Consider the following 23,348-nt stretch of genomic DNA (forward strand, 5'->3'; position numbering starts at 1 on the left):
TAAACATTTAGCTCCGTTGTCGTCAAAGAGCGAGTTTCCTGCGAACTTTTGATAAAACAGTATAAATTGGCGTTGCTTGTTATATTACTTGTTACGTTATATTTGGCTTACTTATTAAAAATGGCTGTGTTCCAAGTATGAAATATTAATTTCCAATACAACAGAAATTATTAAATTTTAAAGACGACAAATTTATGTTCCTCATACAAAATTTATGGGATACACGAGTATACCGGTCGTAAACAAGTAGGCTAATTTGGTCATTGATACCACAGTTAACACAATCCACAATAAACAATACAAAATATATTAAGTTCCAATTTTTAAGTACTACCCTTGGGAAGCACTGAGTTAAAATTTGCTTCTTATTTACGATTTGTTTAAACCTCTTGGACGAATACTGCAAACGTTGATATGGGAAGGCGAGTGTTTGACAGCGCGGCTGTGAAGAAATGCGCCGGGTATTGTATACGTTTCAAGAATTAGTTAACTTGACTTCGCTTGCAATTCACAATTTTTATAAAACTGTTTTTCCTCGTTTCAAAATGTTCTTGCGCTGGTAAAGTTAAAACGGGAAAAGGTAGAGGAAAAATCCTCACACGCACTTCTCTTCGCCGGCGCCGGCATCTTTGACAACTGCGTGTGTGTTGACAACTGCCCATGTATCAGAAGAGCTGGAAGGCACAAGAAGCAGTGCAATGTACGAAAGGGATGGAATGATATCTTTCGAGAGCGCCTTTCAGTTTGTGAAGTCAGCCGGTGTGAAGCTGGTAGTTGCGGGGTCAAAACTGCTCTCTGGGAAAGGCATCAGCAACAACACCGGTCCCTCGTTTATCTGCAAAGCAACCAGCGGCTGTGCCGGACTCTCGGAACCATTCTGCATCGCGGTGAAGCACGTTGGCTTGTGATGCGATGCAGCTCATCACCAACAGTGAAATTTGGCATCCGGGAAGAGCATAGAAATACGTCTGTTTTGGACAGTTTCGCGACAACACTGGTGTTTATCTGCTGTGCTGTTAGGTTCTCATTAGATGAAAGTGTTTTTAGTGAAGATTTTAGTGAACTAGTATCATTCGGTGGTCCCCTATAAACCGTTGTTCCTGGCGCAACATAGCAAAATGAGTCACTCGAGGAATTACAATTACTATGAGGTAAGGAACGGCGAATTGGCCGTGGTGAGAGTGTGCTGGGTGTGTTTTTTAACTAATAATACGCCAATTTTTCACTTCCCGGCTTGTAGCCCTCGAGATCCCGCAGCAGGGAACGAAGCTACCGGCGAGATTACCGCGATGATTCGGAACGCTACAATCTAAGCGCATCGGAATCGAGTCGTACACCTGCAGATTACAGTGCCTCCAGCTATCGAAGAAGTTCCCACCATCGTAGCTCACACTCCACCGCACACTACCATGACCCGGTATCCTCATCGTCTTCCATGGGCATGGGATCGCACGACTGTTCGACACACGGTTCGTCCGGCAAGGTGGTGCTGGCCGTGTTCAATCTGAGCATTTACACAACCGAAGCGGAGCTATACGATACCTTTTCCAAGTTTGGCCCACTCCGCAAAACGACCGTTGTGTTAGATGCGAAGGTACGTGTTGTTTATCTACCCTTTCAACCTTTCCGATGCCGCATTGAATCGAATGGCGATTGTTGAGAATTGGTCCCACTGATTGAATCATACGGCAGAAAATTTCCTGTGGAAAGTTTTTAGGATGGAATGCATTCCAGTATGGCATTTCCATTAAAGGCCTTTCCGTACATGCGTTAACCCGGGGACCTTTGTTTTGTAACCCATCGCAACGTCTAACATTGCATCTTTACACATTTCAGACGGGCCGTTCGCGAGGATTCGGATTCGTTTACTTTGAAAGCGCGGAAGATGCCAAGGTGGCCCATGATCAAGCGAACGGTATTGAAATAGGCGACCGTCGGATACGGGTGGACTTTTCAGCCACGAACAAACCGCACGATCCGACACCGGGCGTTTACTATGGAAAGGTTTCCCATCCGAAGGGTGGTGGGTACGGTGGCCATTCTTCGCACGGTATGCCCAGCTCCCACGGTTATCATCACTGTAGGGCATGCGAGGTGGAAGCGCGGGAACGTGAACGATGGGAACGGGATACGAGATCGAGGTATGATGTTTATTTCTTTGTGCATTCTTCCCTCTAGCTGTAAGAATTTATCCTGATCCCCGGGACATTTGCTTAACGATTTTTTTTTTTTTTTGCAGGGACCACCACTACTACTATGACAGCTATTCCGGTCATGATCGCAGCCGCAACCGTTCCATGACGGGCCGGTCTGGTCGCAGTGATTACTATCGTGGCGGGACCAGCATTCGCTGACAGTGGCCCCCTCCAACCATGCACCCATTGCTGTTGGTTGCACAGTAAGGGGGCCTGGAGACGGGCAAAGAGCGCGAAAGACGCGACGCGGTGTGCGGGCAAACTGTTCCTCGTTTTTACGCATTTACGTTACGTTGCGAGCACAATAGCGAACTAAGTAAGTGTAAGGATGTTAAGATAGCCAAAAAACCGGAATTGTAATCGTGTGCGATATGATATTATGGGATGCTGCCGCCTTTGCTGCACGGCACACGGGACGGTAAAGGAAAGGAATCGCAAGGAAAAGCCTAGAGAACGAAACGGGGTGACCGGCAAATGTATGCATCAGTGATTAGCTACTCCTTCCTGCTCGTCCCGCGGTGAAGATCAGCCCGCTTTTGAAGAACAGGTTTCAATCGTATGAGCGGAAAGACGCATAATATCCTTATAGCGAAATGTATGTGTGTGCGTTGGAAGAGATTGAAGGGTCGGTTTTTGCGTGTCCGGTTCAACGGATTCCGATCTCAATGGCCGGCCTATAGGGAGAGGAAACTGGATTTCTGCCCGAAGGTGTGCGATAGTATTGTTGAAAGTGTTCTTCTTCTTTAACTCCTGTTTCTATCTTCTCTCTTCCTTCCTATCCTTCCCTTCACTGCTTATGATCTCTCCCCTGCACCAAGTGTCCCGCATCCGCAAAGTGCTGGGAATAGAGAGCTATTTTTTTAAAAATCACAAAACTCACACACACACACTCAAATGATAGGATAGATCGTAATAAGTTATCTACTGCCGCACTATTCCTTACATTACTAACTACCAGGATCCAGTGAGATTGTTTTTTAATCGGTGCGTTTTAAATTGTTACTGTTTCGTTATCTTTGTTTTGCTAAGCGCCGTGTTACGATGATGATGGAAAAGATATTGTAAAAACAAAAAAAAAAACAGGAATCAAAGATGACAAAACAAGATGATAAACCTAGTACGAATAAATTAATTTCAATAAAAGACTTTAATAAGAAAGTGCTAGTGGCGTGCGTGTGTGCTTGTATTGCCGAAAGGAAAAGCTGACCTTGAAGAAAAACTAGTCAAACCGCACTGCGCTAAGACGAGTTTAGAAACTCATCCCTCTTGATGATCGTTTAATGTTTCTATTCCCTTTCCCTTATGGTCAGCATGGCATTAGAAGATGCACCCGGTTCTGCGCGACTATGCAAATGATGATTTTGCGAAAATCTAAGCCCAGCCCAGATCGAGATGAAACCGGAAATTCTGGTCAACAAGCAGAAAAAGAAAGCAAGGGGTTGGGATTTGTTCATCGCTTTTATTGAACGTCTCAAATGTAACGTTTTGCACAATTTTGTTAACAGAATTTAACGGTTGCTTCCATGCACGCAGAAACTATCATTCGCTATTGAAACAAAAGTCCTTCTAGCTCTATATAACGAAAAATTTACAACCAACCTAACTATTACAAATCTAAAAGTGTAAAAAAGAATCTTTTCAACAGACCTAGTGTGGCTTTGGTTTGTGTCCATCGACGTAGAAATTGCGAGTCGCTTGCGGAAGCTGTAATCGCATTCCTTCGAGATCTTTTTGTAGCAATATCTGGCACCCGAGGCGGGAGTTTTCCCTCAAAAATGGTGCCATATCGAGCAGATCGTCTTCCTTTTCCTCCGGCTCGGTTAGGCGATCGAGAAACTCATCCTGCACGTACACGTGACAGGTGGTGCAGGCCAGCGAGGCCTCACATGCGCCCTCCATTTCTACGCCGTATCGATGAGCGAGATAAAGCACATTGTCACCGACCTTCCCCCGAACCGTCGTTTCCTTGCCATCCTTATCGATGTACGTTATGTTTACACTGAAAAAAAGATAGAACAATTTTTGGTATCCGTTTTAGTACGTCGAAGAGATTCTCCTCCCGTAATAATGCCATACACTTCATCTTCGCTTTTGGGATCCTGCCATTCGTATTCACCGTGCCGAAGCTCTGTAAGGAAGCGTATCATTAAGTTTTGGTGAAGATACTTACACGGGCACTGATTTCATAATACTTACGCACTGTTGTGTGTATATTTCGAGGAATTATTAAGCCGCACCACCGACTGACCATTCCACGTGCCAGATAAAGCAGCGACGTTGTAATGGGCATTTTTAATTGGCTTTGTATTAAATGGCACTGGAAAACAATGTACACGGATTACAAAAAAAAAAGCAACCGGAATGATTTTGATACCGGTTTTTTGTGTACGGATCTGGGTCTAAGCACAGTCAAAACAAAACCACCCGTCACAACAATGTGCACCAATGTCAGTGACTGTTTCGAATAGTTTCATTTTCGAAATTATAAATCTTTCGCTAACTTATTTAAGTTTCTATAAGTTGTTCATAATAATGAGGGAAAGTATCCAGCAGATAATGCATCGTAATTAGTATAGTAATTCGTATACCCATGTCGATCCCAACAATGATTTTTACAAACAGATCTTTCGAGTCCCACTCTCGTTAAATTCATGTTCGAAACTGAACGAATGTTTACTTTTCGGCCTTTCGTTTGACAGCGCTTTTCTTTGCACAGCAGCACCCATAACGTATCGTGTACATTTCACATTTTCTGCATTAATGACGTCACAGACTTGCTCTACTTGTACTAGCGCGAACAGGACAGCTTCATGCTGCCAGCATAACCTCGTATAGAGTTCGTACTGCGAGTTTCTGCTCCCTTTTCTTCCATCATGTTTATTATTTCTCTGGAAATCGTCAAGGCAGGAAGCACGGAGTCTGGCGGAAGCCATTCGTTCGCCCGAAATTTTCACTCGCTTTTCCGACCGAACCAAAACCGGAATCTGTGGTTAGCATAGTGGCAAAACAATCGAATCCCAGCACGTAAAAAGTAGCGCCGGATAGTGGTTTGCAGCAATACGGGCAGTGTCGAGAAAAGTACTACCTCGCAACATCCCCTTCCTCACTCACAAGCATCAAGCTAACAATAATAATCCACTTTGCCAAAGATCGATTTACCCCCTGCCATCGTATCGGGTCGGAATCGCGCCTCCAGCAGCATTTGTCGCGTGTTTTCCTTTCCAAAGTGTTAAGTGTGTAAGTGTGTGTGTGTGTGCGAGTGACTGTGTCCTGTCTACGAATAGAGTATAGTGACTATCCACAGGGATATTCCCCGTAAAATAAAAAGTGTTCCGGGAAAGAAGTCTTGCTTCTTGTGCGTTTTTCTTTTGGTTCAGGCAAAAAAAGGGTGAGATAGTTTTCCACTGCGCAGTGCTTTCTTTCCTACTCACGGCTCATCCGTTTCTCACTTGTGGCCGTGCTGTCATCAACATCCTTCCCTTTCGAGCGCGAGACACAAAGCAGGCGTGTGCCGCGTGCGTGTACCGCAAAACAGCCCGAAAAAGGAACAAGTGCGAGCACCTGATACGTCGCGAAGGCGCAAGGATACCGTAAAGGACGCTTGAATGTTTGACACAATGATGCAGCAAGCCGTATCGATCAAAGCAGAACCGGACTGGAGTGACCTTTTGGTACCGGAGCCGGATAATCGCGCGCAATATGCACTCGAGAACGTTATTCGCCAGCAACAGCAACAACAATTGTTGCAACAGCAGCAGCAACAACAACAGCAGCAGCAACAACAACAACAACAGCAGCAGCATCACCAACAACAACAACAGCAGCAGCAGCAACAACAGCAGCAGCAGCAGCAGCAGCAGCAGCAATATCATTTGCGCAACGGCGGTGGCGGTGGAAATCTGACGCAAAATGCGAATAATCCAGCCGCGATCGTAAACGGGGCTGCGGCCGGTTCAAGCGCTAGCCAGCAGTCGGGCGGAGCCGCCAGTGAAGACAACGAACCGCTGGACATCATCGAAGCGATCGGTGATTCGGATGACAACGATTTTGCTGAAGCGGAATCGCTGACACTGCAGCAGTACAAGGTAAGTGTAATGAGGAATTGGTATTGGGACAAAAACAACGAAGGGACAAAAGCCAGTAGAAGGTTTCGGATATTCGTATCGTAAATTTCGTTCTCTTTTTTTCTAGATATTCTATTCCATTTTCATCCTTCTGCGTTTTGTTTTGTTTTCGAACATCCGTGCCCATTTGTTTGGCATTGCGCGCTGTGTCAATATGGAACGGATGGTAGTTGTGTGGAAACCCGTAGTCTGAAACTGCTGCAGCACAGGATTGAAAGCTACAACCTTTCAATGTTGCTTTCTGCGATCGTCGTTTATTTGTTTAAACAACTGCACGTTCTACGTGTTAGCCTGTTTCTAAGGAACATCTGCTCCGGGTGTGGTGATCTCCATGGGGCCACCATTTTTGCTACCAACTAGACGTAGAGCACGCCTAACGATCGATGATACAACGGTCCTGCAAGCGTGCAATGAATAACACAAGAAGAACGATATTATTTTGAGTACTATACACGATCAACAACGATCGTGATTTGCTTCGGATTTGGAAGACTTTAGTACCGGGTGTGGGTCATAAAACATGTACCACTGTGGTAGCGTTATGATCGTAATGTTCTACTTCGTGTATACAGCGCCGAAGCACTATTTGCAGGCCTCTTTTCCATGCGTCGATGCCAATATTTACCGATCGTATACGTGAGCCCGAGACGCTTACGATCGTCTACACGCACAGTCTAACTGCATTCTACCGCAAGTTTGCCGGATTGGATTGGCATGAATGTAGAATATGTAAACAGTGCAGTGGCTTGGCCGGCCACATGAGCTTATAGCTTGTTTCAAAGCAATTGCTATCGATCAGGTTTTTATTGTTTGTGTTTTCTTTTGCGTTCGCGTACACTTGAGTGCAATAATGCATACCATTATTGTGCCTTTTACTCGGTGGGGATTAATTGTGCGAATGTTGAAAATAATGGATGGGCATTGTGCGACGGGATATAAAGGATTTGGTGGTGCTGTTATTAAAGATGACGATAAGTCCCACCTCGTACCCTAACATCTAAGAAAGTCAACACGCTTCAAATTCCAATTGTCATATTAACTCACTACATCAAACACGGGTTCGTGTTCAGTATCATCAGTTGTCTAGCGCCATTTTGGGATGACCAGTCCTCTATCGATACTGCTTAACTACTTCCCAAGACGCTACTGCTCACGATCTGACCAGATTTGTTAGGTCTCAATAGCTTAGGATACTGCAACAGGAGAACCTAATGTGTCGGCCACATACAAATATCAATAGATGAGTACCATAGGGACCATTCATTATAACTGCGAAGAATTTAAGAACCAAATACAATATATAACATTACATTACTTTAAGAATATTAAAATCCGAAACGGTATAGTTTCGTTGCTAACGCGTCCTGTCGAAACGGTTCCATGATGGATGTTTCAAACGGATCGATCGATTCCTTTCGATGTGAATGGAGTTTTCCCCAGCATTGCTTTGCTCCCTGTAGCACTGGGTGAGTTTCCACCACACGCAAAACTCCTGCACCCACATTCAAAAATCCTTGAAAGAGGAACGCTTCTGTACGCGATACAGTGCGGTAATGGTGCATCGCGCCGGATGCTCCCGGCAGGCAGCAAATAAACGTTTCCCTTACCTTCAATTTACCCAATCGACTTCCATTCGCTGCCGCTGCACTTTCGTAAAACTTGGAACGGTGATAAAAGCATTAAAATCCAGGCGATTCTGCGTTCTGCGAAGGTGCGAAGCCAATTCTCGTTGCCCACCGTCTTGTTCTTTTGCAGTTGCGTTCGCTACCGGTGCCGCCCTTGTCGTTTTATGGTCGTCGGTGTCCTCGTCTCCCTTGTGCGGCGTCAGGACACCATCGTCAGCCATGCTGGTTTGTTGGCTGAGGTGCGCCGCTCCGATCCGCTTTATCGCGTTTGTGCCGACGTAAAACTTGCGAAACACCGTGGGGTAGGGTTGGCGAGTGTGGGGAGCAACCCGGGACACGTACGATGGACGCGTTTTCCTTCGTGGGTGGGTGGCCGGGTAAAGGTGGAAGCTCTCGAACACCAACGGCCGAGAAGTGTGCAATGCGGGGATAAAACTCGTAAAACTTTATAACATCCCATGAATTAAACTTTATTTTACGCTGTATTTTTTTATTATTTCTTCTGTTCCTTTACGACGTTTTATCGTTTTAGCTGACTTGGAAAGTAGTGTGCGTGATTCGGAAGAGAAAACGAGAAGGTTGTTGAGCAATTTTCCACCCTTCTCTTCTGTTGTGCGTTTTTTCTTTTCGTTTTCCTTTTTTCGGGCTATATTTCCTAATGTAGTATTTCAATCTGCTTTCATATTTGAGCTAATCTTTTGCGTTGCTTTCTTTCTCTCTCTCTCTCTCTCTCTCTCTCTCTCTCTGTCTTACCATTATGTTTTTTTCTTTCCCTTCATGGAGCTTTATTTCGTCAGCCAAGGGACGGTTATTATTATTTCTAGTTTTGTTATTGTAACATTTTCACATCTTGCCACGTGATAGTGCTACAAAGCCACACACCCGGTACGGCTATCCCTGTCTAGTGTTTGGCTTAAGTGTCCACGTTTCTCAATCTCAATCTATGTCTTCCATTTTCCCTCGGTAAGCTATTTCCCACCCGGGCAGGGGTTCCATTCCGCTGATGGGTATTAATGTTTATGTTTTCTTTCTCGTTTCTATATAATTTCCTATTTTAATTCATTTTATATCCAATTGGTCTGTGTGTGTGAGTAAGTTTTTACTGGCCTCATGATGGTGGGTGTGTGTCGTTTTCTATTTCTGTTACCTTTCAGTTTTATAACAATTATTTTTAGAAACATTCTTTATTCGTGCGGTCGTTAAGGGACGTACCAATCTTCAAATAACAGAAAAGTCCATCATGCGGATAAACATTTTTGATGGAAAAATGTTTAAGTGCATTAGTTTGCAGCTCCCCGGTGTTAGAAAAATATAATATATTTGATAGCTCGCTTATTCTGAAGAAAATTTCTTTCGTTTATCGATTTTTGTCATTATCTTTATCTTCGTTTCTCTACATTTGTTGTGTCTTTTGAGAGAGAAAAAAATGATAATTTATTTTTCACCTTATCTATATCAACATGCCCTTTTTGCCTCGGTATTTTAGCCCAATGTCCTCGACTCGCCAGTATTGAAGCATTTAAAAACTGATGGCGGGCGCCAGCTGTCTGCACGATCCGCGCCATGCACCACACCACTGCCGTGTTCCGTATGCGCCGCGATCGTTATTAGTCTTTTTTCTGTTTCCTTATTCCTTGTTTAATTTTAAATTGTGCAGAATAATTACACTGTTATTATTCCCAGACAGCAAACACTCTTTCTCTCTCTCACACACACACACACACCCTTTGTCATCCCCATGAGGACCGTTCTGTCTTGCGACGTTTTTCAAATTGAAACAGTTTTCTGCCGTTAATGAATCCGCCACAGGGTGGTTCTGCGATGCGGACCGGCGGTTAAACGAAAATGGGTTCTCATTTTCTTATTTCGTATCGAATTTTATATTTATTTTCTTGCTACATTTTCTTTTATATCTTTACCCTGCCCCTCCGTTCCCGCCGTTTACGATCTATCAATCCATCTTTATCGTTGTTGCAGAAGGTTTCATGTGTCCGCTGGGTGTATGCGCGTTTGCTCCCGCCTGATCGTCTCGATCTATCCGTGGTTCGGTGCAGCATCTGTCTCGCTTTATGTTCCGGTTTTATTTTATTTAGTTTACTCATTTAACAGCTTTTCCTCCCGCTGCAGCTTGTTGTGCTGTTAACTCCGTGACTCGCCGTCCCTTTGTACGGTTCCTTTAATCGTCTTTTTCCATTGCTATTTTCGGTTGTTTTCTGTTTTCATTTATTTTTATTGTTATTGTTATGGAAGACGAATCCTCTCCGCCTGTCGGTTTGCACACACCACCCCCCTCCCCCTTAACCAGTGAACTATTGCTCGACTGTTTGCGCTTATACACTTGCATATTATGTTATCTCAGTTTCACCAAACTTCCTGTACGCCGCGCCGGTTCCAACGTGGTTTCCAAGGCTTTAGTACAACACGGAGCGCAGCGCACGCATTAAAATTCGTTAGTATTTCCGTTGAATGGCTAACATCCACCACGTTGATTGCTTGCTGTTGTTGTTCGTTTGCTCTGCAACCGTTGTTGAGATTATATTTATATTTTGTTTCCCTTATTTCTTAGAGTAGGAAATGCTCCGCTCCATTGGTGGTGGGTTGTGGGTGTGTGTGTGTATGTGCTGAGAAGGAAGATTGCCAAGGATGGTAGGATGGATTGGGTGGGTGGAGATGAAAAAGTATTTTTATTTTATAGCACCATCGTTTGCTGGATCATTTTTACAACGGGGCACAATTATATACCACCACCGCCATCACGAGGTTTTTCGTTCCGTTTCGCCCATTCCGTGGCTCGTTTGGACTATTCTTGTGTATGTGTGGCTGTGTTGGAGAATTTTATGATCATATTAAAAGTTTTTGTTTTGTTTTCTTCTTTTCTGTAATAATTTTATTTTTCGCTCAATTATTATTATTTTTTTTTTTTGCTTTGTTCGTCACGTTCGGTTTTTTCAAGTTGCGTTACTGTGACGGCGCCTTCCTTTTACGAAGTCATTCCCCTTCCACGCAGGGTTTATGATGGTGGCGGTGTGTGGCTGTGCGTTTTATATCTTTTTGCCGATCAAATGTGGGCCTTAGAAATTTTTTAAATTATAAAATTTTATGGCAATTTTGTGTTTTGTTAATTGCATGGATTCAGCGGGTAGAGCACGTCCAATAAATGACCGCCGTTTAAAATGTGGCAATTTTTAATGTTCTAAGAATTCTTTCCTTTATATTCCATAATCGTTTCCACTGTTGAGACTTTTTCTCGAAAACAATTTCCTTCCGTTGCCGCTCCTAATGAGCGAATGGAAAATATCCTCACATCATTAATTGCCTCGTTATTTTCATCCTTTTCTGCCAAAGTTTCTATCCTGCTTTAATGTTTACATTTTGAACGGGCTATTTTTACAAGTATATTTATTCTGTATTTCTGGTTTTTCCATCTGCCTTTTTCGGTTGCTTGCCGTTTTCAGCCGATTTGAAGTACTCTGCCAACATGCTGCGTTCCTATGCGTTGGTGCACATGTTCTGAATTATTGTTATTATATTTGGTTTTCTCGTTTCGGTTCCATTTTTCCATACTCGTATGTATATTTTAACGCTTTCGTTATTCTTGCCATATTTCGTTTCTGTTTTGTTTAGTCCCCTTTTCCCTCCGCTCCTTCTGTTTAGTTTTGTTAGTTTGGTTAGGTGTCTTCGGGGGTTGTTTTTTTTTTCTTCTTTCTTTTTCATTCTTCCATTTCTCACCTCTTTTTGTTGTTGTTCTTCTTTTTCTGTGTTCTGTTTGTTCATTTACACAAACAGTGCCCCCTATATTACTTTGCCGTGTTGTCGTTAAAAGCCATTACGGGGCATAATTTTACCAAACTCGCTGCGCACTAAACGTGGGATTTTAATTTGAGATTTATCGTTAAAGAAACTTTTTTTCTTTCTTCGTTCACGTTCCATTTATCGCATTGTATCACGCAGCCCTAATTATCATTCTTTGTTGCCGTAGCATAAAGCCATAGATTTTAGGTTGAGCTTCTAAATATGAATTTATTGTTAGGCTACAGTGTTAGCAGCCAGAGCTGTAATTTATTTCTCTTTCTTGTGATTTCTTTGCTTAACCTTATTTTAAATCCTAACTGAATGAGGTTTCTTTCTTTTTTTTTTTTGGCAGCTATTTATAAATATACCGAAGCGAAGTTAAATCTTATTTTATTGCTGGTGCTCACTCGGAATGTTTGGCGTTTGCGTATGAATATTTTATTCCTTGCTTTATTTCAACGTTCGCTAGTTCTCGCTTGATGTTCCCCAACATCTCTTGGCACTTGGAAGGGAGGCTTTTGCCTTCACAAAACCGTACCCAAAATTATGTACACCGAATAGGATTAGCTTCCCGTGTTATTTAGTTTGACCTTCTTCGTCGAAGTGTGGTCGCTATATAAGCTATAATTTTTCTGCTTCTTAAAAATGTGTTCCTCCTTGCACCCGGTGCTTCTACTACTACTGTTGTTTGCCCCCGCTTTGTGTTACACTCAAGTAAGGTGAGAATCAAATATTAAATCATAAAATGGGTCCATTTAACGCGGGGCATCCCATTGCACAGGCGCAGGCCGGGTACGGCGACTAGTCGGACAGATCGCGTTCCACGCAGGGCTACAACCGCCGCCAACGTCCATAATATTTAACCTAGTTTTATAACTATGCAATCAAACCATCGCAATCAAGAGCTGCTGCTGGCTCGAAAAAAGGGTTCAAGGAGCCTCCCGCCTCTCTCTCTCTCTCTCTCTCTGTACGTGTGTACGCGTAGCGAACCACACAGCCAGACAATTGTGCTACCCCCCCACGCCTGATGCTTGATAATGTGTGAGTGTGGTAATAATTCTATACCATGGTTTTAATTAAAACTCCGACGTTTTACAGCACTGCTTTACGTGTTTTCCATAAAACCTTTAGCTGTACTCTAGTACGAATTTTTCATTTCTGTTATCTTTCGGTGTGTGTCTGTGTGTGGCTGTTGCCATGTTTGCAGAAGGGCATTAACATCAATGGCAGACATTAGCAACATTATTCCAACAAGCACAGGGTGGTGCAGTGGGAGGAAAACTGTTATTGCTTGTGTAAAGTTTTAAGTTCGTTCTTTGATGATACAATAACTTTTAGATTTATGATAGTTTTTACTGCTAATTTTGCCATTTATATATGTATGGTTTTTGTTTTTTTCAAGTCTCTTCTCATATCTCATACCTTTTTATTGTTCTTTTATGTGTTCCTACGTTCGAAAATCATTTCATGAAGCTTCTTAACACTTGAAACATATTTTCTCTTATCTGTATTTATGTAAGTGAAATACTTATTTGAATCCTAATGGCATTCTTTCCAACCTTCCAAAAATGAGCAGAAATTCTTATTAAAAACACAATTTCCACTTCTAGACACACCCTGTACTCACCCTGTTACACACAAGTACTAGGTTGGTTTTCGTGTTTCGTTAGTAAAAGCTATTTGCTGCTGCCAGTCGTCGTATAAACCCTTTTGCATAAAACATTTCATATTACACATAAATTTATATTTCTCTCGTTTATTCATCCCCTCCCTTATCATCCCTTCCCTCCCATGACTCTTCGCCCTCCATCCGGGCTTTTCGTCCTGGTGCTATCGCAATTTTACTGATTTTATCATTTCTTCCCCTTTGTTTCTCAGCACGCTATCTCTGTTTAGCGGGTGGTATTTCCCTCTCTTTCACTGTTTGTTTTCCACAGCTCTTACTTACTCCTACGGAATGCTATCCTTTTCTTTGCTGTGTTCTCTCACACAGCTCTCAACGAAAGATTCATCTCTTGATTTGCTCTCTCTTTATCTCACAATCCCCTGTTTTCTCTCTTTCTCTCTCTCTCTTCAACACATGTTATCTCCCGTTTCCGAAGAATTGCACCCCCCCCCCTGTTATGATTGTCCTTGCTGACGGAATTTTCTCGGTTCGGAAATTAAACAAAATTAAGCTCTTATCTTACTGACGGGCTTTGGCACCGTGTTACTGCCATTGTACATGGTGATTACTTTTCCTTCACACCCCTCCACCCTTCCCACCCATTGGAGGGGGGGTTTTAGTGCCTCTCTTTCCTTTTCGATTCTTAACTCGTTCAACGTTAAGCTTAAAGTTTTCTCTACTGGTTTAGTGCCATTTCGAAGGACTCGCACCACCACCCTTCTATCTAATGTCCTCGGATGAGAGGTTCTTGCACGTGCCCACGTGCCCCAGCCGCATCCCAGAACACGCTATAAGCTTGGTCTAGGGTCTATTTTGAAAATGTTACTTCATTTCTCGCTTTGATTACTAGTATTGATTTTACATTAAGCCAGTAAGTGTTATTTCGGTCGCCACCGACATCGCTCCGGTCCCCTGCGTTATCGGTTCGGTTTGCCATCATCGTACTTTGTTTAACTGTAGCCCGGTTTTATATGCTTCCATCCGGCCCCTATTCACACGCATCTACATCATACGGGGTGCGGTAAGGTAAGGGCAAACGGAATTGTAACTATCTATATTTATTACAGCAAATAATGAGCGTTATTCCCATTTAATACGTCCAACAGTTCCCCCCCCCCCTTCTACTATGTCGATTCTTCATGCCGCATTTCATCATGCCGCCACCAAACTTCACTTTCACATTGCTACAATAAGTCCGTTATTCATTTCCCCGTCCCATACTTGGCCAACATCAACTCCAGTTTCGGCGCAATTCAACGATCTTCTCTCCAGAAATCGCTTTACCACGTGCTCGGAGAGCCATGCCATCTGGCGGTGGGTAGTGAAATTGCTCAGATCGGAAGTGATTGTCCCTGGTGCTGGAGAAGTTTGCTCCTGCCTTCCCAATGAATAATGAATGTCAACAGAGCACACTGTGGACTGTGAGAAAGTTTTTTTTTTCGTTTCGTTACACAGCAAGATAAACAAGGTCACTTATTACAAGCATCTTATCTATCATCTAACTATCGCGAGAAAGTCTCAAGAAAATGCTATCCTTTAGTGGATGGTTTTACACCTGAGCATCGACGAGAGTTAAGTCTATCAATTGTTTGCCTTATGTTAGAATTTTCACCTGCTCTCGCTTATTAGACTGTAACGTAACAATGCACAATCCAATGCTGGAATGTTAAGCATTAGTTTTAAACAACTTTCTTACACCATGCTCAAGACTCGGGACTCAACTTCTGGTTCGCGGTAAGCCCGGTGGTAATGACGGCTGGAGGGACCAGGACTCCAAGGACGGGATAGCTGAGCACCGTGAGCCTCGTCAGTTGTCGAGAGTGTTGGAACTGAATGCTGCAAAACTTGCGTCCACCACTGCAATCATCGTGTGGAACCACGAGAGCCCCACCATTCTCTCTCTCTCTGTTTCTCCCTTTTTGTCTCTTTCTTCCCACCGAATAATTACTGACCCGTCAGTCCACCGGCTGACGAACTGTGCACATTCCGGTAGGTAAGAGTTGACCACCGGAATGAATCCAGCGATGCGAGAGCAATGGCAACTCGGGCACTGGAAGGATTGGGGTGGTGGGTTGGTGGGTTGCAACAGAAATTTTGAACTCACGCGAGAGCGAATCCTCACAACATTCGGATGGTGTGTGTGTCCTCTCCGCATGGCGCTAGTACACTGAGACGTACCTTACAATGTTTACCTTCGATTTCACCATTCGACGCCACCATTGAGATAGTAACATGAAACAAAACACAAACCCCCTCGATGCATAGTTTGCACCATGTGCATTGCACATCTTGTACGTCGACCTTGATGGGGTCACCTGATGCATGTTGTGTAGCCACAGGGTGTGTGGTCAGCCTAAGGAAGGATTTTAAGCATTGTATTGATTTTCCACTTTGTGCAACGGAACAAAATCAAGGAATGGACAGTAAATTGTTCCGGTTGTATTCGGCAATTCCTAGTGAAGTTTTTCCAACAACGAAACACGAGAGCTTCCCCGCAATGTGGCAAGAATTTTGAGCATTTGCTCACAATAGTGAGCCCACGCTCCACCAGCCGGTTAGATGATGATGCTGCACGGTAAATGTTCGTTATTTCTTTGCATTATTTCATCGTTATCATTTTATGAGGCCATTAATGGAGACGTGCTAGCAAATGACAACGAATGGTGGGGCTGAAGACGTACCGGTGGGCAGGATGATGGCGCCTGGGATGAAGGGAAATGATGGCGATGACGATGATTATGGATATTTCTGGAAAGGAAATGATTTTATATGTATATGAGTATATACATATATACATGTGTATGTAGCCGTATTATAACAGTGTTTCTTTGTTGCCTTCCCTTTTGTGGTAGCTGTAATTTGTTCGCATCTTAGCTTCGAGGTTTCCAGTTTCATCCACGACGAAGGATCATTCTGACATTTGCCTCTATGGGCCACTGCTGCAACATCCATTACTCTTCCCAATTCGGTATGGTTCTCGATCTCCTGCCCGGCTTGGGTTTGGTTCAATGAGATAATTAAATTTTAAAATAATATCATTATATTATCCAACGCAGTAGCACGCCCATTCCCCGCCCATCCTGTCGTCTGGTCCATACGTTTTTTTTCTATCTCCCTCTCTCTCTCTCTCTCTCTCTCTCTCGCTCTATCTCGCTCTTGACATCAGCAACCATTGTGTATGGGGCTCGGGACAACAACGACATCGATGGCGGTTGGCAAAGCATAAAATTAAAATAGCAGCGCACGACGAACGAGTTGTGTGTAGGTGCAGCAGGGCCGTGGAAGGGCCTGCCGTAAGCCTTCAGCTGTGTAACAATGTATATAAAAGTACGTCTTTACATAACTTTTTAACATGATTTAAAACATTTACACATAGCTACTTATGCCATGCTGGCGCAAAACCCCAAAACCGAAAGGGAAGGAAGGAGTAAAATTGCGTTTCACATACAATTTATCTTTATTATTTGTTTCTGGCCAAGTTCCCGCTTCCTGGCGAAGGAAAATCGAAGGGAGAGGAGGGTTGCCGAACGTATTACTAAGTCGACAGGCAGGCTATTACTACGGGACCGGTAGCTTCCGGTTTATGCGCCGTACAGCGTACATTGTTTGTGAGAACATGTTTTTTCCTTCCGTGAGTTCTTCGCACGCACTCGCACGCTGTCTGTGTGCGAAGCGGATTGCACAACCGGTCTTTTGGAGGGAGTGTACAATTGCAACGCCCTGTGGATGCACATCCTTGGCGAGTGGAACAGTCGAACATCAAACAACGGTGCTGTCGGCATTAACCCCCACCCCCGCTCAATCGATGCCGATATCATTCCCATATGTGTGCGATGTCTGTGTAATATATTTGTCAGTTCTATCGCCTTCAACGTCACAGTTGCGGAGTGAGTCTTGACGGCTGTCAAGTGGTTCTATGATTGTGAGTGCTAGAAAATGGGGGAACCAGCGTTCCCTGTTCGTAACGCGGGTACGTTGTATGAATCTAATAATTCTAAATTTCACTTCAATTAACCATTGCCCTGGAGAAGCTCTTCAGCGGTGTATAGGGGCGCGGCGTTTACTCGGCCAGCGCTTGAAAGAGCGAGGACGGCAAGGCAACACCGACAGTGCTTATTAGATGGGGGAGAACGTACCAAGGATACTGTACAACGAAGCGTCAGATTAAATTTATCTCTTGGTGTAAGGTTTAAATTGTTCACTGCTCGTGCATTGTTAGACCGGGAGTAATAATTACATTCGTAGCTTCTCCGGTGTATCATATTTTAGCTCAGAACTAGTAATCATTGCAATGTGTTATATTTTTAGGACCTTTCGGGAAAAAGTTGACGTCACCCGGTACAACGCCGACAGAAATGTCAGATCTCATATGTCTTATTTGCTGGTTGTGCTTTGGTCTTAGGACATACTTGAACGAAATCATGGCAACATGGTCATTTATGTGTACAATAATCCCATCACAAGATTTACCATTTGCCCCAGCAAATTTGTTAGCCATAATAACCCCTAGGATAACCCAAAACATATCTTAAGCCCAGCGAGATATTGACACTAAAGCGAAAACTCCACACACGACATGTTCGAGTGGTCACAACATCACTGGGGTACGCCGTTTGAATTGAATCAATTCATTTGAGTCGATAATTGAAGGAAATATTTCTCTAATATAGGACTGCTGCCATGAGCTCTAGCCCAATGTAATGATTCAGTAATAGCTAATTGGAGAAGAGTGGATGGGAAATTTTACTCTCTGCCACCTTATAGTCCCAACTTTGGACTTGTGATTTTAGAAAAAATAATTTCAATAATGTCCAAAATTTTGTACATTCAACATTAAACCTTATTCTAAAATCATTTTCTATCCATATCTACTGCCAATGCTCATGTTAAAGCTTATCATAGCGCTAATATTAAAGTTCATCGTCGAATTAAAGTACGGTGGATTGTCTAATATACGAAACGATCTTTCCTGTTATTTAGTAACAATTAACTTTACAATCTTTAATTTAGAGAGAGAGAATGAAAATGAATTTTATCAATATATTTCCACGTCTGATGATTGCATTGCGTAAAATACTGTCCGATTTCTTGATGGCTGTGCTTCGCTATATTACGTTGCGCGCTCGAGCAAGAGCATATCATTATGTTTCTTCCATTTTTGTTCTTGTGATTGCCTTGTATGTCAGAGATCGCTAAGCCTGATTGATGATGGTAAGAAAGCACCATCCATCCCCTCGAACAAACCCAGCCCTGCTGTACCGTGCTGGTACGTGTGTTTGTTAAGTCTGTTTGCACAGTTGGCTTTGTAACTTCTCGCTGTACGTATTATGCTGGCATATGGTTATGTATATATACGATGTTTTTTTCCCCTATTTTAGTGCTGTATTACCAAATTTACCAGCTGAATTTGTGCTTTAAATTTGTCGCACAACGTGATCCTAGTGCACTTTTCTTTTGCTTTTGGAAGTAATTATGAAAAACGAAGCCCTGCAAATGCGACTGTGCAAAGCGCTTCGATATGATCGCATGAAAGCATATCAGTCCATTTATTATGCTAGCCGTACAACGTACAACGTATATCCGTACAAGACCATATCTATCTCCCTCGCTCTTCGTTCGGACAGATTAAAATAATTTTATGCGATGAAAATCATTTCGTATTTTCCATTTCAATCCAATTACTACTTTTATTTGAACTACATTGCATTACCGTGTCCCCCCCCCCCCCCCCCTCTTCCTCCCTTCCTCCTTTGCCTAGGACGGTTCTGTGCACAACCCTGTGCACCAAACGTTGCATCAATCCGATTCAACATGGACCTGGAGTGGTTTAATTTTAAGGATTCCCCTTCCAGATTCTTTCCCCCCCCCCTGCTCCCGTTCCGCCAATCCCGATGACGCAAAAATGTCAAAAATCATTACCATTTTTTGTGTTTACCACCCCGCCCGGCCGGTTCCGATCACCACCCGGCTGGCCCTTCCAGGGCGTGTTTGCAGGATGTTGGGTGCATTTATATTTCCAGAATGGGAAATAATTAATGCAATAAATGAAAATAAACTGTACATTTTACCATACCAAACGCACGATGTTGCTGTATGCATACAGTGCCCAATACGCGTGGGGGGGGTACGGGGGTAGTGAAATAGGGCGGACGCTCACAAAATGGTGCCAGCGAATAATAATATTGGTGTTATTTTCCATGTCGGATTTATTCGATGGCACTATTCTAGTGGATAATAATTTCCGCACGATCCGTATCCCCGATTCTGTGTGTGTATGTGTGTAGTTGTATGTGTGTATGTTCTCGTACCATTTGGCAGCAGTTCACATTTGGTGTGAAGCATTTTTCTTTTCGTTATTTAATTTGTTTATTTATTGTTTCATTTACTTCTTGTCGGTTTTGCTGTTCGGCCGTTAAATTTTATCCTATTTATATAGCGACCTACCCCATTCCCACAACCCCCAGGCAAACACACCACCCCCAGCTCACCGAGCACGCCGTGCGGTGGTGACGATCGATGATGGTCCGGTCGTATGTTTGCAGTTAACATTATCTACGTTTAACCGCCAGGCGATGGATTAACGCTGTGTGCATAAATTTTAATTAAACAACAAACAGCACTCGAACGCGAAGGGACAATGCGAAAAATCGGAAGAAACAGCAACCGAAGTGTACAATTATTTGGAAATTGTATTACTCTGCCCAGTACATAAGTCGTCGGCTCGCCGATCGTTTGCTTGTGGTGGGCCGGATTGTGTTTGAACTGCAAGTGGCATTCATTTTGTGTTGTTTTTCTCGCTGGGTTTTACTCCATTTTTTTTTTTTGGCGACATCCACTCCAATCGCCATCGCCGCGGATGGTTGTTCCATTGGCAAAGGATGAATTATGGATGCCCACCAACGTCTTCGTATTTCACCATCACGGCTCACCGTTGGTCCCGTTCTCGCACTCCTGTCGCTGTCGCTTTGCTTTTGTGTTTATTTAATCAGATTATAAGAAATTATCTACTGCCATCCAAGCGTGGTTCGATCTTTCATGATGTTTTAAGCAACGTTATGAAATGCGGCGATTTTCACGTGAAAATCTTTTCCAAACACACCAACACACTATCTACGCCCGGCGATGCTCAGAGAGAGAGAGAGGGAGAGCAGTTCTAGAAATTTCTTGGCCAGCGTAATGTTTTTTTTTTTTGGGTAGAAAGTAGAAAGTTGTCTCTTGTTGTTGCGTTGAGTTGTAATTACATTTACTGTTCTTAAGGTAAGGACATTTGGAAATCTTTTTTATTTTTGTTAGTATATAACTGTCATTTATCTGGGAAGCTGTGTTTCGGCATATTATTGCAGCAGTGTGGTTTCTTTTAAATAGAAATAAATTAACGAACTGTACCATCAAATAGTGTCCTTGATGATGATGATGATAATCATGCTGACGGTCGTACAAGCCAAGACGATCTTTCTTAGCCTCGTCTCTCCGTCATCCCCGTACCCGCGGTTGTCCCTGTTTCACTTTGCAATCAAAGTATTGAAAGTGTGATTTTTCGTTTTAATGGTTGTCACTGGTGTGCCAATGGTAGAAGGGAACATTCAGCACCAAAAAACGCGAACGAGCACACGAGCGAGCAAGATGGGACACCGAAACGAAAACCGGGCCGCGGGAGAGACGTATGCGGTGCGGAAATGCTTTGGTTCCGCTCGAGAAATAATGAGAAAACTGTGTTGGTGGCGGGGAAATATAATGAAATAAAATCGACTTTATGCAAATAACCATGGTTAAAAATCTCCATCATGGAAAAGCCATCTTCCGTCTCACCGGCACCCCAAACCGGGACCCGCCATGGGAGCGCCAAAGTAAGCGCGCGCCGCTACATTTGTGTGCTACAGTACCGTACGCACACAGAACGAATGGTTTTATATATATATATATATTATTTGTATTTTTCTCCAGTTGATGGTATTGTAAAAGCATCGGTGTTTGCTCGTAGAAAGAATGAAATCGGCGAGAAGTGTAAGGAAAGCGCTTTTCCATTACCTTTTCCCTACCGCACATACCATTAACCAGGGGACACCCGGGACCATTAAGCACTTTTATTTTAATGTTGCTCGAAAATAATCGATATTTTTAAAATTAAATATTATTGTACCGCCCCCATTCACCCTTTTCTCCTGCCGGGATTTTTTCCAGTTTTTGAGGTTTTGGTAAACTTTCTCCCGGGTATATGGTATGGTGTCCCGGTTTTCCCGCGTCGTAGCGTTTCGGTCGGTTTATTTAAAGTATTACTTTTATCTGCAACGAAACAAACGTGCACACACACACACACACACCGCGAATGGTTTGTCCTGTGTGAGATCGTCCCTTGTTCTTGGAAATATTATTATGTACAGACATTTATTACAAACCGTTAGTTTTACGATGGTACCAGTTGGCATTAAATTTACCATTCACGGTTCGCCCGGAAAATGTGCGCCAAGATACGAGTGCGCTATACGCTGTACGTTTTATTTGTTGTACAAATTAAACTTTCCGGCAAACACACACACACACACACACGAAAGCATAAACAATGGTACACAGATTTGCCAAACATAAAGTAATTTAATTTATGGAATCGAATGCGCGACGTTGCTTTTGCTCCTTGGGTTTTCCTCCCGTCCCCGAGTAAATAGCGCACAAAACCCGATCGGATCAGTGCAGGCGCGCGGCTCAACCCCGTCGGAATACATTACCGCTGACAATGTACGGATCCGTCCGCGAACCATCCTTCTGCAAGCACAATAGATCGATTGTTTATGGTCTATCGGTGCATTGCTGCCGACTGTTTGCAGCGAAGGAGGAAAAACCTTCGCATGAAGACGAAAGAAATCGATAGGACCCGATCGTCTTTGGGTTCATTATTGCTGTGCAATCGCACCGATAGTTGTTCTTCACCTTGTGGTACACAAAACGCATGCATTCGCTGCATTCAAATGATACAAAAAGTCTTATTACAAACCGTGTGCATGTTATCAGTAGCTAGCGTTATTGAACCGGCAAACGTTGAAGCGTATGTCGGAACGCTGCACGCAAATTGATCGATCGTGAAACGCATGTAATGCTTTGTTCCGTTTGTATAATGCATTTCTTTGGTCGTTACTTCTTGCAACGTTGAGTGCTCAATGTGCAATGGAATGAATGTGTGTTGGTGAAACACATTTCATCCCGTTCGGCCCATCTGCAAGATGCCGTGGTTGTGCGGCGAGCTGCATTACGGGTCCGCTCTTTCCCCCGCTGCACTGGGCCTTTCAGGAATGCTCACTGTCTGAATGTCTTTAACATTCCTCTCGCAAGTCATTAGGAGGTTGATGCAAACCATTCCTTTTATTATTAGCGCACATCCTGATGAAGGCTTGGCCGCCGGTGCATATGGCTAATGTGTGTTCGATTGGATCTTGCAAAACGGTGTATAAATCATCGCGCAATTGCATAAAGAAAGTAAAGGGGATGATGTTGAAAATGTGGCAACAATAGGATATCGGCAAGTGAAGCGTAGGATATTTTTTATTCAATAAGAACGGCCAGGCCGTATTGCTTACAACTAATGGGGAAGCTTAATCTAAGATACAATTCACAAACGTTTGAAGACATTTCCTTCTCCAAACCGTGAAAGGTCACCTTATCCCGGGTGTACTCGGCCGTGTTGCTGCGTGTTATTCCGTCATCCAGTAGAGTGGTCCTTTTTCTTGCGAGGGTCTGGATCCTGATTTGGGTTGTCTGTTTCCAAGTTTTCTTCTTCGGCCAGATTTTGGCAAGTCGTTCTGCAGCGGTCGACTAGCCGTATTGTACCCACAACTTACACGCATCAAACTGATTCATACTTTCATTCATTCTTTCATTCATACAAACACTTACTCTTCATACATACAAGCGAGATACAACATACAGCACAAAGACAAACATAGGGAAGACGAGG

The 23,348-nt window shown here is 43.4% G+C and overlaps 3 protein-coding genes across 3 annotated transcripts in view; 2 read left to right on the forward strand and 1 right to left on the reverse strand.

The window, feature by feature from the left end:
- The first annotated feature begins 1,118 nt into the window (after positions 1 to 1,118).
- Positions 1,119 to 2,354, forward strand: LOC128711715 (transformer-2 protein homolog alpha-like). Its single transcript, XM_053806596.1, has 4 exons — positions 1,119 to 1,151; positions 1,241 to 1,594; positions 1,837 to 2,141; positions 2,240 to 2,354. Exons 1-4 carry the CDS (start codon positions 1,119 to 1,121, stop codon positions 2,352 to 2,354), a joined length of 807 nt encoding a protein of 268 aa, XP_053662571.1.
- A 1,488-nt stretch (positions 2,355 to 3,842) lies between these two features.
- Positions 3,843 to 4,485, reverse strand: LOC128711694 (adrenodoxin-like protein 1, mitochondrial). Its single transcript, XM_053806577.1, has 3 exons — positions 4,392 to 4,485; positions 4,272 to 4,323; positions 3,843 to 4,194 (listed from the first exon to the last, which is right to left on the reverse strand). The coding sequence occupies exons 1-3, from the start codon at positions 4,483 to 4,485 to the stop codon at positions 3,843 to 3,845; spliced, it is 498 nt and encodes a 165-aa protein (XP_053662552.1).
- Positions 4,486 to 5,800: 1,315 nt separating this feature from the next.
- Positions 5,801 to 23,348, forward strand: part of LOC128714742 (putative uncharacterized protein DDB_G0291608) — a 69,488-nt gene continuing 51,940 nt past the window's right edge. Inside the window, exon 1 of the mRNA XM_053809622.1 lies at positions 5,801 to 6,280. Coding sequence (XP_053665597.1) covers positions 5,801 to 6,280 — 480 coding nt within the window. The remainder of the gene's footprint in view (positions 6,281 to 23,348) is intronic.

This window comes from Anopheles marshallii, chromosome 3 (assembly GCF_943734725.1).
Source record: "Anopheles marshallii chromosome 3, idAnoMarsDA_429_01, whole genome shotgun sequence".
In the NCBI taxonomy this organism is placed as follows: domain Eukaryota; kingdom Metazoa; phylum Arthropoda; class Insecta; order Diptera; family Culicidae; genus Anopheles; species Anopheles marshallii.